Source organism: Poecilia latipinna, unplaced genomic scaffold, assembly GCF_001443285.1.
Source record: "Poecilia latipinna isolate Pla-1442-1.1 unplaced genomic scaffold, P_latipinna-1.0 Scaffold2434, whole genome shotgun sequence".
Classification (NCBI taxonomy): Eukaryota; Metazoa; Chordata; class Actinopteri; order Cyprinodontiformes; family Poeciliidae; genus Poecilia; species Poecilia latipinna.
This window is the reverse complement of record NW_015115050.1, coordinates 75,794-90,257: the sequence shown is the minus strand read 5'-3', so window position 1 is coordinate 90,257 and position 14,464 is coordinate 75,794. Positions and strand designations below refer to the sequence as shown.

Here is a 14,464-nt window from a genome sequence, read left to right as displayed (position 1 = left end):
ATTCTAACTATTTTTCAACGTTGATTTAACATCATGTGCTATCTGGGTATTTTGATCTCCTTTCAGAATAAGCTGTTTTAGGGCCTCTTGTTACTTTAAATCCAAATAAGCTGCAGTTGGCCACGCCCCCCTGCTCAACGTTTACACATTTATCTGTAAAAAGATGCACAATTGAACAACCATACCTCTCTGAAAAGCAGAAGTAGAGCCTCCTGCACAACCAACCAGAATGCAGCAAGTAGCTTCTTGATGGTAAGTCAATAAGAAAACACTTGTCTTTTCCAGCAGCCATTGTACAGCACATACAGTGGTAAAATCAGCTGACCAAATGAGCTGGAGCTCCGGTTAGGTTGCTAGGTGACGAGATGGGCTCAGCTGGGGTTGCTAAGTAACATCACAGTATGTAGGTTTTTTGAAAGGGTTTATTTTTCAGATACCAAAAAAGTAAATAAATACATTTACTGCCAAAAAAGTTAAATGTTTGTTGCTTTTTGAAACACTTGGGATTTTTTATTTTGGAGCTCTTGGAATTCAATGCAAAAACAAAAACGTGTCAATTAGAATTTTTGCATAACCCGCCTGCTTTAAGTTATCCTTTCAGGAGCAAGTCTGACAGTATCGCTGAGAAACAAACTAGTCATCAAGGCATAGATGCTAATAGATTGAGCATCCATGACTTTTTCTGAGGGAGAAAATGAGAGCTGAATGAAGAAATGTTTTTGCTGGTGTGTCTTCATTAAAAAATAAAGAAAAAAAAGAGAGAGTGGCTGATCACCTCTGTAGGAAGATCTCATAGCGCCGCCTGTAAGCGAATCCAGCCCTTCTCACCCTCAGGTTCTCCATCAGTCCCAGATACTTGACCTGGTGACGGATCAGCACCTCGTCAAACCGACCTGTGACAGAGGAGAGAGAGAGAGGCAGAAATGAATCAGCCAGCTGGACAGCATGAAGCAGGGAGAGGAGTACGTAGATGGTAAGCAGCAGCAGTAGGAGTAACAGAGGACAGAGGGACAGTGTGGAAACAACAAAGGGCCAAGTGTGGAGAAAAACAAAGGCAGCCACACAGAACCTCATACTGTCTCCCCTGATGCAGCAGAAATCGGACTGTTTGGGTTGGTACTGGTAAGATCTGCATCATCATGAGGACCAGATCTTCTTCGGTGGCGTTTACAAAATGTCTTAAAACTCTGACACGTCTCATAGTACGATTTCAGTGCCATTAATGTCATTTGACTTCACTAATCTGAATGTTAAATAAAAAATTACATTTCCACCATTTTGGAACAGCACAGTTGTATTATGAAAAAAGATTAACTGTATAGATGCACTGAAAGTTGTTTGGTGACCCGCGAAAAGTAGATCTTTTTGATCTGTGAATGCATAATACCTACGCGATACATCATGCCATATTTTCACAAAAAAACAAGCAACCACAAGCCCCTATAATGGATTACCTTGTACTTTTACATGATAAACGTTTGTCTGTTGAGATCATGCACTTTGCTGCTGCCGCACTTTTTGTTAGCCACATCAAAGGTCTGAAACCTGCGGCTCTTTTGACTTTTCACAGTGACTCTTGGACACATGGATAAAAGTAATGAATAACCTGTTAATATTTCTAAATATAATTATAATTCAGGATGTAAAAGAGTGAAAGAGAGGAAAACTTTCAATGAAATTACCATGGCATGTGGGCAAAATCAAGAGCAGAAAAACTTAGTTTTATCGTTTTAGAACATGCTGAATTTGGAAATGTTGGCAGTCTTCTGGAAATTTTACTTAGGCAGAGCATCTTCATTCGCTACAAATTACACACAAAGGCTTGTATTTTAGTAACTAATTAACTGTAGTTAATGTTAAATTGAAAAATATATCTAATCACTATAAAATTGTTTTAAAAGAGTCAAAAACAGATTTAAAGTTTCTGATCTGTCACCCATCATCATAGTGTCACCTCTGCAGCTAATGTAAGTAATTAATTATTTATATCACTTCACAAAAAGAAAATCTGAGTTGGTGAGACGAGCAGAGTAAGAAAACTGGTCAGAAAATTCTGATTGATGCGTCTCTGAATAAACATCTAAATAGATGTAAAGACAATAATGCGAAGCTTTATTTTTTTTTTTATTTCTACATCCAAAAAATATAGTTCTACTTTCACTTTCAGTGCCACATCTTTAGTTTAAAACCAACTAAAAGGCAACATAAATGCAGTAATTCGTTACATTATACATGAGTAAATAATAAAAAGAAGAAAGGATTAACACCCTACTTGCTTGCTTGGAGTCATTGGGCTTGATGCAGCGGACATACGACGGCTCCTTGGACATGAGGATCTCCATGAGTTTCGCCAGACTGGCTTTGAACTGGGTGGCTGCCTGAAGGGGCAGACACAGACGAACAAAAAAAAAGATTCAAGATCGTTAGGAAGGGATGGACGGGAAGGCGACTGGCAAAAGTTGCCGTTCAGAAGAGCTGGAAACGACAAGGAGTCGAGCAGCAGGTTAGGTTGCGCAGAGGAGGACGATGTTAGCACAGCGATGGTCGATGCGACTGGACACTGGGTTCACTGTGGAGGACTGGGATGACAACTTACCAGCTTGTGACAGTGCCCTGCATCATTATGTGTGTGTGTGTGTATGTGTACGTGTGTGTGCGTGCTGGGCATTCCTCAGTGCGAAGGCAGCTGTGGAGAATCCCCATCAAACAGCCCACTCAGCATCGGAGAGGGAAACACACGGCTGTTTATTGTGCTGTGGGAAACTATGCTGAGAAGCATTCAACCAAAACCAAATCATTCACTCAAAACCAGCAGGGGAACCTCCTGAGAGCACAAACGCAGATGCAGGGTGGAGGACCGCTCACCGTGTCGGGGCGTTTCTTGTCACTCAGCTCGTCTCGGTCAAAACACTGCGTCAGAATCTTGTTCTCAGACAGGCACATAACCTGCAGATGCAAACACATGGACTGACCTCACGCTGTAAAAACAAACAGGAAAATGCTCTGCTCTTTATTCAGTCGGTGTCTAACCTCTTTTAAATTCCTGAAGAGAAGATCGTTGTTTTTGTCCAAAAATCCTAAAGCAAAAAAAAAAAAAGAAAGTTTCAGTCATCTAATCACAAAACAACTGGTACCAGCTTCTCTTCCTACATTTCTAACACTACAGTAGGAGGTCTCATATGTTGATGGATAAAAACTGAACTCATCCTCTAAAGTCTCTAATAATTACAGGGCGTTTTGCTGCAGGAGAAACTGGTATACTTCCTAAAATAAATGGCATCATGACGAAATTCAATTTTGCATAAATATTGGAGCAACATCTTAAGACATCAACCGGGAAGTTAAAGCTCTCGCTCAAATGGGTCTTTCAAGTGGACAATGACCCTAAAAATGCAAAGTGTTTACAAAGAGGCAACGATTTACAGAAACCATCACAAAGTCATTATCCCATTTGGAAAAATAAACACTAGTTCTGTCAGCAGGAATGAGCCTAGAGCAACGTTTTACCCGACTCGTATAGTTCAGAGGCAGAGTTACCAAATAATAAAAAATTATGTTTCAATGTAACTATTTAAACAGAAAAAAGCAATAAATGATTGACTGTACAATTATCTCACGTGTTATTCTGGAATCTGGCAGAAGGAAATAATTTCAGTCATTGTAATGTATCGTTCATAATTTGGGATAATATGAATTGCTATTGTTAATGCAGTTCTATGCATTTTCCAGGCAAATGGAACCATTTTACAGCATCATCTTGTAACGTGTATGTTATCATATTTGTATGATATTACTTCTTCTAAGTTTTATCAAACATAGTTTAGAAGAAATTTGACTTCCCGACTCGACACCCTGAAATTGGCCTTTGTCTCTTTAAGAAACTCCCCCTATAAGATTTGATGAAAATGTAAACACAGTATCTTTATCAAAGAAGGAACCCGTTTATTGTGATAAAATAATCCATTCAGAAAGCACACACACCGTTAACGTTATAGTTGACCTCCCCAGCGTAGTGCAGCAGTCTGAACTCCTCTCGGCCCATCACCTTCCTGGTCTTTCCGTCCGCTAGCTTGTGACTAAAGAGACACACACACAGAGTGAGAGTGAGGATAATCAGCCACATAAATGACTCAAGTTTTCTTGACCAAACTTGGGTTGACTGAGTGTCAGACTGACGTGACGAAGTGCGGGTGTCCCCCCAGGGTGTCCTCCAGCTTCTCCAAGAAGGTGAAGTCGCTGGCATCTCCAGGTCTCAGACACTCCTCATCCTGTGATGAGAGGACAGGGTTAACATCTCAGAGGAGAAAAGCTAAATTTACATTTCTGTTTACTGGATGTTCAGCTCTGTTATTATTATTAATAATAATAATATATTTGTGTGCACTGCATGTTCAGGCTGAAACACAAATTTATACCTGACAGACAAAGCAGAAAACTTTCTGGCATTCTGAGAGACTGATGAGCTTATGATTAATTAATAATGTATGGTGAAAGCTAAATAATTTATAATAATAATAATATATTTTTTTACATTTAAATCTTTAATGTGTAATAAGAATTCAAATCCCAAGTGTTTTGGGGATTTCTTTACAATTGAAATACATTTCTTTGAGTTGGGTAAATCAACTTAAAGAAAAAGACAAAAAAAAAATACATTTTGCATTCATAAAACATCTTAATCAAAATTATGATTTAAATTAGTCACAACTGCAATGACAAAATATAAAGAATTTCAAATTCCTACCTGCTAAATGGAGCTTTCAAATCTTAAATCTGCCAATGTACTTAAAAAATCTCAACTGTGCTTACCATAAAATGACTAAATAATGCAAAATGATCATTTGTGCTCTATTACATACTTATTTGTTGAAAAGATTTTATGTTGGCAAATAATGACAGAAAACTAAGTGCTTAATGTTGCCAATTCCCACCATGTAAAACACAGAGTGGAGCATGAGGTCTTTTTCATTTGTTGAGATAAAAGCTTCAAACTTGCAGTGTCTGAACCAATGGAAAGGCGAAGTTTAAACGAGGTGTTTGGGTGCAGCGCCTCACCAGGATGGAGATGATGCCTTTGAACTTCTCCTCCACCAGGTCACAGATTATCTTGTTGTTGAAATACTGGACCGGCTCCCACTGCAAACACACAAATCATTATGTGAGGGCAGCAAAAGCTAACCGATTGTTGGAAAGGTCATGGGGGCCAAAACGCGAACGCCGATATAAAACTGGAGCTCCTCTAAAGAGGAGCAGCTGAAACAGCTGGGAGCTGCTTTTCACAGTTCACAGTTTTAAAGATTCAGAGAATGCCAGGAATCCTGGCACACAGACACACCCTGCACCTACATATATGTGAAACACACACACACACACACTCAGAAATGTTCCACAGGCACCGTTAGCTCATGTTAGCTTCGAGAGTTGCATCTTTTCCACAGAGAGCCACCCACGTCTGTCATGACGCATCATAATGGGCTCTTTGAGAGGCAAAGCCAAGATTCTCCCACAACTTGTTTGCTCTCGACACATTTACATTAGACTGAAACCAAGAGCTCTTTGTTCTGACCGGGCAAAACAACACAACAAAAAGGCAGAAACAGCGAAGGACAGAAGAGGAGAGAAAGAAAAAGGAGAAACATCACTGGGATCGTCTTTCGTTACAGGACTGTTCTGATATGAAATCTCCTCAGGAGGTTTTACCTGAGAACGAATTACCAAGCAGTCCAGCATGTGGGGATTCAATTATTCATGGGGCGGTTTCTTTCTAAAAATATATGCACTCAATACAGATGGATCCCATTAGGAGAACGCTGCAAAGTTCAAACCCAGACTGAGAAAAGTTAACAGTGACGATAGAAGGGGATCAGCACTTTCCTACTGGAAATATCACACAGACCAATTCCTCAGATCAATGTAGCGAGTCACATTGTCACATGATTCTGAGGAGATTGGCGTGAACAGTGTGTGTGTAAGTGTACGGAGGCAGAGAAGCTACTGACCGTGATGCCTTCAGCTTCGTACTCCTCCTGCTCTGACTTCAGGGTGAGCTCGATGAACAGCTGCTGCAGCTTCTCGTTGCAGTAGTTGATGCAAAACTGCTCAAAGCTGCAGAACAGAGAAAATCAGGAGGATCCAATGATCAGTTTGAGAAAAACGTAACAAGAACATCAATATGTCGGACAGTTTTCGGTTTCATTTTTTAGAAATGTTTAAGGACCAGAGACACTTGCTGCATGAAGGGAAATCACCCAGGACTAGAAAGGTTTCCCACATTTTGTCACATTATAACCATAAACACTACCAAGGAACTGGGGCTGAAATAATCATGACTATTGAAATAATCGTCATCTAATTTAATAATTAGTTAACCTTTAACAAAAGTATAAATTCTCAGAAAAAGGCCAATTTCTGAAACAACAACATATTTAGAGCAGAAATGAAGCCCAAACTGTGCAAACTATACAGTTTGCATTTAAAATAAAGAACATTCTTTATTTGTAAATCTGTTCCACCTGAAACTCCTCAAGTGGTGTAGTTTTAGCTTCACCTGGTTCAATTTCTGTAAAAAAAAATTTAGGACCTTTTGGATATTCAATTATTCATAATTTATTTTTTTATAAATTGCTCCTACACTGTATTAACATCAAGTTAATCAAAAAGGGCTGAGCTTTTCACAAGCAGATGTTAAAAGTAATTTTCTTTAGCTGCAGATGCAACGAAATGTTTAATTGTGTAATTAAATAGAAACTGAATTATTTCTGTATTTGGATCTTTATGCACTTATAACATTGTTTAAAATAAGCTTGAATGGTTAAATGAAAAATATGCAAAATGAGCCACAATTTTTTAATCTTATTAATCAATTAATTGTCAAAATTGATGGAAAGATGAGTGTAGCTAAATATAGAAGAATCCTGAAATAAAACCTGTTAGAAACTGCTCAGGTACCAACAGGACAAAAGCCTAAATTTATTCATAGTGGTGGCAGCATTACTCTACTTTCAAATGTAAAATTGAGCACAAATTTGTGTTTGTTTCTCACAACAAACCCCAACAAAATACCTTTTATCTTGTGGTTATAAGTTGATGAAAATATTAACACTTTTCCAAGGAATCAAACTTGTTACAGTGGAGTGAAAAAGTGTTTGCCCTCTTCCTGATTTCCTTTCTTTAATGTTTGAGAGCATCAGACATTAATAATAATAATAAAAAAAAGAAACCAGGAAAACATTATTTTACGAGCAGCTTTTAGCAAACTCATTCTGAAGGTATAAATTTAAAAGGGCAGGATAAAAAAAAAAAAAAAAAAAAAAACACGTGAAACTATCTTCACCTGTTGTGCTGGAAAACCTCAAAGCCGTAGATATCCAACAGACCGATAACAGAGGCGTTCTTATGAGATTCATCCTGTTGGAGAGACAGAGAAAAAAAATTATATTTGGCACCAAAAACCCAGAGAACATCCATGTAACTAATATTGTATTATTATCAATGAGAGTCATGCATAGTAGGGAAGTTAAGCTGGTTATTTACATGTATTTGAGTAACTTTTTGGAAAAACTTACAATTTTAGGAAAATTTTCACTATGTTGCACTTCCTACTTTTACTTGACTAATTTTATTGTGAAGTATCGCTGCTCTTAATTGAGTAAAAATGTTGGCTACTCTCCTCACTGTTAGTAACTTCAGTGAATGAAGAACAAGATTGTTTTAAAAAAAAAATTGCCAGACACACCTGCAGTTGCAGGTAAAAGTTTCATACGTTTTATATTATATTTTGCACGATTTTATTTTGTAATTGCATTAATTTCCAAGATTTCTAGATACATTTATATTTTGGTCCAACTCATGATGTAACTTTTAAATATTAAATGACTGATGTTTTGGTCAGCACTTGAGAAACCTTTTTTGCAAAAATACTTTTTTACCTTCTTACTTGAGTAATGTCCAGAACAGGAACAGGTTTAAGTAGCGCTGCTTTTCCTTATCTATAGTTCTGCGGCTCTCACCCACCTCTGGATTTAAGTAAATCTGGCTATAGATGATAATCAAAAACCAGTCCTTTATCTATAGATCATATTTAAGCTGTGGCCACAAGGTGGCGCCATCTAGCTGCAGAATAAAGACGATCCTTGCAGCAGGGTTTGGTCAGTGAGTTTATACCTTGTATGTCAGTGAGGTGTTGATTTTGTTGACCAGCCAGGTGAAGGTGCGTCCGTACACGGCCTTGGACAGAGCATCCCGAGCCGACGACGCCTGCTCCAGGTTCAGAGGGCTCACAAGCTGCGCACACACACACACACACACACACGCAGTGTGACAGAGTAACTCAAAGCTGAGCTGGGACACTTACACAAGTTATCATTTCTAACCACAGCAGACATTACACAGACAGGAAAGCTTTGTATACATGTGCTCATCACACAGTGAGAGTGTGTATCCAAACCTACCTCCTCTCCCTTGGCAATTATCTTCTTATGTGTGAGTGCCTCTGTCAGCACCGTCCCATTCACCCCCAACAACTGGAAAAGCACAGCAACATTAGCACACACACACACACCAGCAGTAAAACCAGTGACAAATCCACCTCTTCCAGAAAACAGACAGACGTCACACCAGTCTGCGGCCAGAGAGGTTTCTCTGCCGCCTGCTTATTATGTCTGTGGTTGGTGGGGACAGCAAAACAGAGGTGAAAATGAACCGAGGGACAGAGACAATCTGTTTTGTGTCTGTAGATTCACATTTGGAGTCGACAGAAAAATAGAGGAAATAACTTGTCAGCACTGGCAGAGGCACAAACTCTGACATAAAATAGATAAAATGAGTATATGGTTGTTGTAAAAGAAAATACATGAAGTTATCACGTATTTTCAGCACATAGTTCCATTTGGTGGCAAGATAAAGTAACTATGCAACCTTGGGTTTTTATAAGAATGCTGCACATATCAGGCATAACTTAAAAGACAATTGACTCCTATAAACTGTCCTCTGTCTCTTTAAGATGCTGCTACTATTCCAACACTCCAGCACATCATCACAGCAATGCTTCTCATTATGCCGTTTATGACCGTTCGTAGGAGCATTGGACTGAGAAACTTTTTGCATGATCAGCTCATCAGATGTGCAGCTCCACCAGGTGTTTGGCTAATTGCTGCTGCCACTAGTCGGGAGGAGCTGAAGGGGAAGGAGCCTATGAAAGGTGCTCAAGTTGTTAATATCGGCCCAGGTTTACTAATGGGACAGATATCATTAAAAAAAAAAAAACTAGCCTTAGGGCATTATCTTTCAGCAAACTGCTACAAACATCCAGTCAATAATGACATTTTATTTTATTTACTTTCTGAGCATAAGAGCCTAAACCTAACTGACTAAAAGAACCTGCAATCATTCAGAAAAATAGTGCAGCTTCAAAAGTTTAGTTGGTTGACTAGAAATCGTATTCAACTAAATAATTTTGAAATTGTAAATAAATAAAAAACTCTAAATATATACAGTTCTGGAAAAAATTAAGAGCCCAATGCACTTGATGGCGGTTATTCCACCAAATATTGATTTCTGAACTGAACTGTATGTATTAATTTAAGATTATTTGTTGAAACCTCTGACACTGGATTTAATTCTGAAAAACAGCCTGCATCATTGAACCTAAAGTAAAATTTAAAACTTTGATATCAGAAAAATGTCGACCTCTCTTTAAAAGAGCAGTGACAATCCTGTCAGTGTGTTTGATAATAAATCTAAACTGCGGTTTCTATAACCTCGCCGTCTCTGAAACCAGTCTGGGTCATAATCTGCATGACATCTTATTGTACCTGCTTTCGTTTCATTTCCTCATAAGAATTTTATACACTTATTAAAGCCTTATTGTTTGATCTGGAATGCTCATGAACCGGCTCGGCGTAATCTTACCCTGGCCAGGTACTTGATCTGCGTATCCGACGTAATGTGGGCGTAGCCTTCTTCCTCGCCGTATTGCACGTTGCCGAGGTGAAGCACACTGGCGATTATGTTCAGCAGCTCCTGCACAGAATAATAAAAGAAAAACATTAAGGATGATGCAGTGAAAAAGATGAGCTGCTGGAGGACACGAAGGGAACAAAGGTGAGAAGATCAGAGACGGCGGCGCGGTAAGATCGGAGCTATCTTTACAAGCGGCTCAACTGATAAGCCCCGCTTTGATTAAAAACCGGACAAAGATCGGAGCGTCCCGGGAATGTAGCAACCCACACACACTCACACCTGCTGCTCTCTCTGAGCAGTGGGAGCTCCAAAGGAGCTTTGGGAGCAAGCCCAGACTCACAAATGTGGAGGAAGACTCCCACGCCGAGCAAAAGTGACTTATGACTACATAACAGCTACACGCCGTTCTGTCATCCTTAGAGAGACGAAAATGGCCTCAGGAACACCGAGAGCTCCACCTAAGTTAACATAATGGTTAAAAGTTATCACAGGTTAATATTTTTTTCTCTATTGCTTCCAATATCTTTATTTAAAACATAAAAACTGTGGACTGAAAAATGTGACATATATCAGTCGAATTTAATTCATTAATTTTAAGAAAATGGTTCTGATTTCTGCATTCATGTCATTTAAAGTACTGAACTGTATGAGATTTAGAAAAGTCCAAATAAGTGTCATTAAACACCAAAATCAACTTGTTTTGTTGCTGATAAATTGTCTATATCTTATTTAGGGTTCTGTCACTCTGTGCAATTTGGTGTTCATTTGTTTAGGTCTGCATTAATTTGCCTAAAACCGTCTCAGGGCTGACATCATTACGATGAATCGTGCCTAAGCTGTCAAGTTCTCCGATTTGTTTAAAACGGATCGGTTTTTCATCACACAGCACGACACACAGCCCTGGTGGCAAGTCAGGAGTTAGATTAGTGAACTGTTATCAGTAGCGTTTCCCAGCGTGTGTGACTGATTTGCAAAGTGGACACAGAGCTGGACGGGTCTCCTCCACTCAGACTAAAGTCTGCAAGCTGCAGGACGGACACCGATGTAAGACAGTACTTATGAAGCAGGAGAGGCTCACGGCAGAACTCTGTAATCACACAGAACAGAGCGCAGCGGTAGAACTGCTTTCATTTCGCCATAAAACTTTCCAATAATGGAAAGAAGTTGCTAGATTTGTAACGCTTATTTAATAGAAAGTTGTTAGCGGGACTGAGAAGTCGCTAAGCATTGTGACACACTGGATAAGTAAGGACACAGCACAACAAAATGTGGTGACTGAAAATAAAAGTAACTAGATCATCAGAATAAACAGCAACTTTAAGTTTAAACCTCCTGAGTTTATGTTGTTCTGATCTCAATTCAGCAGTAGTTAAAAGAAACAGCTGGTTCAGACTCCTTCACAGGACACCAACTCTACCCACAGTCAAAACGCAAATAAATGAGGAAGAGGCGAAATAAAGGGTAACTGGAACGTCTTTCAGTTCCTGGATTTCTTGTTTTGAGACAAGATATGATTTGGTCCTTAACACAAATGAATGCAAAGCAAATACAACCTCAAAAACTACAACACATAACATAAAACACACAAACACGCAATAGCTAAGCATTTCGGCTGAGCTTCTGTTATTATGTCATAAATTGTGGCTGACTTAAGGTTGCATAGCCTTAAATTTAATACCCATTAAGAACCAGATTGTAGTTTGTGTCGTGATGCATAAAAACCAAAAGCTAAAAAGTCTCTGACTTTGTTCTCACCATAATTACATTGTTTGTTTCTTACCTCCACTTCATCGTCACTGAAGCCAATGACATTCAGGGCTTTTCTCACCACCTTCCAGTCGCTGCGGTCGTTGATGGAGCTCACTTTGGGACAGTTGCCCTGTGGGACGTGTAGGACGAGTTAAGCTCAAATTTGGAAACCAAGTGAAGCAGAGTTTAGACTTTGTCAACCATGAGAGGCAGATTTTCACAGAGCAGGTGATGCACAAACAGCTGTTTACAGCTAAACACCTTTGTGTATGCAATATAAACACCTACTTAGACAAACACAGGTGGAAGCTGCTTTGGTTTGGAAGGTGATGGAGAGAGTTTGTGTGAAAAGGAGAGTTCAGCAAGTCCCCTAAGGAAGATCTGTCCTCTGAGGAAAGCCCTTACACTGCTCTGAGCATTGCTCGCTCTGAGCCCATTAACTTGGCCGTCCACTGGGACGCAGAGGCAGGCGTTCGGGACGGACCAAAAGCTTCAGGCAGGTTGGACCAAACAGGGCACTGAAGGACATTTTGCTCTACTGGCTAAAGCCGTTTCAAAGAAAGGTAAAACCTCCAAAAAGTGTCATTACCCATTTAACTTTTTCACTTTTTGTCAGGTTATAATAACAAATTTACATGTATTTCATAGGAATTAATGTGACAAAGTAATGCATAATTGTAAAATAGTATGTGCTAGTCTGTATGACCCAGTATGTAGCAGAACCATTTCCGTCTGCAAGTTGAGTCAAGTTTATTTTTAAAGCTCATTTCAACAACAAAGCAGTTCCAAGTGCTTTACACCTTAAAAACATAAAACTTTAACCAATTATGAAATAAGCAATAAAGATTGCATTTTCTCAAATCATCTGGAATAAACGATACATTGATCAACAATCTACTTATTATGAATCAAAGGCAAGTTAAATAGATGGCTTTTTAGCCTTGATTTAAAGGAACTCGGTGTTCTGGCTGTTTTGCAGTTTTCTAGAAGTTTTTTCCAGATTAGTGGAGGATAGAAGCTGAATGCTGCTTCTCCATGTTTGGTTCTGGTTCTGGGGACACAGAGCAGAACCAGAACCAGAAGGTCTGAGAGGTCAGGAAGGCTGTTACAACAACAACAACAACAACCACAACAACAACAACAAGCCTTTCAGTGATTTACAAATACACATTTTTAAAATCTATTTTCTCTGACCTACAGGGACTTTAGTGTTTTGGAAAATGTCTTTACCCACATTGTGCTTCTAAGCTAAGAATTATTGCCCATTTTTATTTGCTCAGTCTCAATTTAACTTAAGTTTGGACTTTGACTAGGCTCTCCTAACCAGGGTTTGTGTTCTACTAGCATGTAACCTCAGTTTTAAGTCTTTTAAAGCCTCCAGCTGGTTTTGCTTTGTTTGTTTTTGCCTCCATTCATCTTTCCATTAACTCCCTGATGAAGAAAACCATCAAGCTGCCACCATACTGTTGGCAGTGAGTGGAGGAACATCGACGTGTTTGTCCCTCACCTTAACCAGGTACTGATACTGCTGGGTGTTCCTCTCCAGGCCAAGCCGTCGCAGCAGGTCTTCTTCGCCTCCTTCGATCATCTGATAGAAAATGTGGAAGTTTCTCTCCCCATGGTTCTGGTGGACCACCCGGGACTTCTCCAGCAGGTAGTTGATGATGTGGCCGCCGACCGGAGCCCCCTGTCGACGGGAGAGAGGCCAGGGACGGCGGTGGGAGGAAGATGAGGAGAAGGAGGATTGGGTAAGGCTGGGGTACTGAGGTGTAGTAAAACATGCAGGTTCCAGAGGGATTTTGTCATCCATTAAACATATAGTGCACTCATAAAAAAGGGGAGGTGTGGATTAGATGTATTATAACTTCTTAATCCTCGACATATTTTCAATTTCTTTATAAACTTCTTTGGATTTTGGAGACTTTTGCCTGCTTGTTGCTCACCTTAAAGTCAAACTGAACGTCCATGTACTTGCCAAAGCGGCTGGAGTTGTCGTTACGCAACGTCTTGGCATTCCCAAAGGCCTGGCAGGGAGAAAGACACAGCAAATAAGGAAAAGTGAAAGAGGAGAGGAATGGTAAGTGATGGATTATGGAATAGAGATAACAAGACGGTGCAGATGAAGGAATGTGATAAAGATAGGAGGAGAATAAAGAAAAAAGGTGAGAGTGAAAAAGGAATGAAGGACAAAGCTTGTTAAGAAATCTACTAGTAGAGATGACTCTTTCAGCGCTTTGTTCTATAAAAGTAGAATAAAACACAGATACCTCCAGCACTGGGTTGGACTGCAACAAACGGTCTTTCACGGTCTGCACTTGTTCGCTGGCTGGACAGGTGACGGCGTAGTACTGCAGGATCTTTTTGGACGCTTCCGTCTTCCCGGCGCCGCTCTCCCCTGAGATCAGTATGCACTGGTCCTTCCGCTCCGTCCTCATGGAGCGGTATGCATTGTCTGACACCGCATAGCTGCAGGAGGGGAAGAAGGCAAGAGTATCAGAAGACTTGATGTCTTAAGGGAAGAGGAAGATGAGTTTGGGTGCTTAGTCTGAATTAATCAAACTCTAGTTCATTTGCCTAGAAGGTTTGATCTGTTTGGAGACGTGCGAATGCACGATTGAACTCTGATGCAGAGCAAAGAAGTAAAGTCTCATTTTAGTAGATGTCAACTGGACTATACTCTGGGAATTCTGGGTAAATACAACAAAAACAACCATGAGGGTCTAGTACTAGCAGGAGAAATGGCAGATTATCTTTT

General features: G+C 39.8%; 1 protein-coding gene across 6 annotated transcripts in view; it reads right to left on the bottom strand.

The window, feature by feature from the left end:
* Positions 1-531: 531 nt before the first annotated feature.
* LOC106937769 (unconventional myosin-Ic-like) overlaps positions 532-14,464 on the bottom strand; it is a 60,145-nt gene continuing 46,212 nt past the window's right edge. For 4 of the 6 annotated variants that reach the window (XM_015019446.1, XM_015019443.1, XM_015019447.1 and 1 more), the window contains exons 4-19: positions 13,977-14,175; positions 13,653-13,733; positions 13,217-13,396; positions 11,741-11,839; positions 9,910-10,020; positions 8,451-8,522; positions 8,164-8,283; positions 7,334-7,407; positions 6,000-6,105; positions 5,056-5,136; positions 4,177-4,268; positions 3,982-4,076; positions 3,031-3,077; positions 2,866-2,946; positions 2,273-2,378; positions 537-893 (exon numbers count right to left, since the gene is read on the bottom strand). In XM_015019446.1, coding sequence (XP_014874932.1) covers positions 772-893; positions 2,273-2,378; positions 2,866-2,946; positions 3,031-3,077; positions 3,982-4,076; positions 4,177-4,268; positions 5,056-5,136; positions 6,000-6,105; positions 7,334-7,407; positions 8,164-8,283; positions 8,451-8,522; positions 9,910-10,020; positions 11,741-11,839; positions 13,217-13,396; positions 13,653-13,733; positions 13,977-14,175 — 1,666 coding nt within the window. In that variant the 3' untranslated portion in view covers positions 537-771. Of the gene's footprint in view, positions 894-2,272; positions 2,379-2,865; positions 2,947-3,030; positions 3,078-3,981; positions 4,077-4,176; positions 4,269-5,055; positions 5,137-5,999; positions 6,106-7,333; positions 7,408-8,163; positions 8,284-8,450; positions 8,523-9,909; positions 10,021-11,740; positions 11,840-13,216; positions 13,397-13,652; positions 13,734-13,976; positions 14,176-14,464 lie in introns of all 6 variants that reach the window. The other 2 variants (XM_015019441.1, XM_015019445.1) reach the window with 2 other exon arrangements.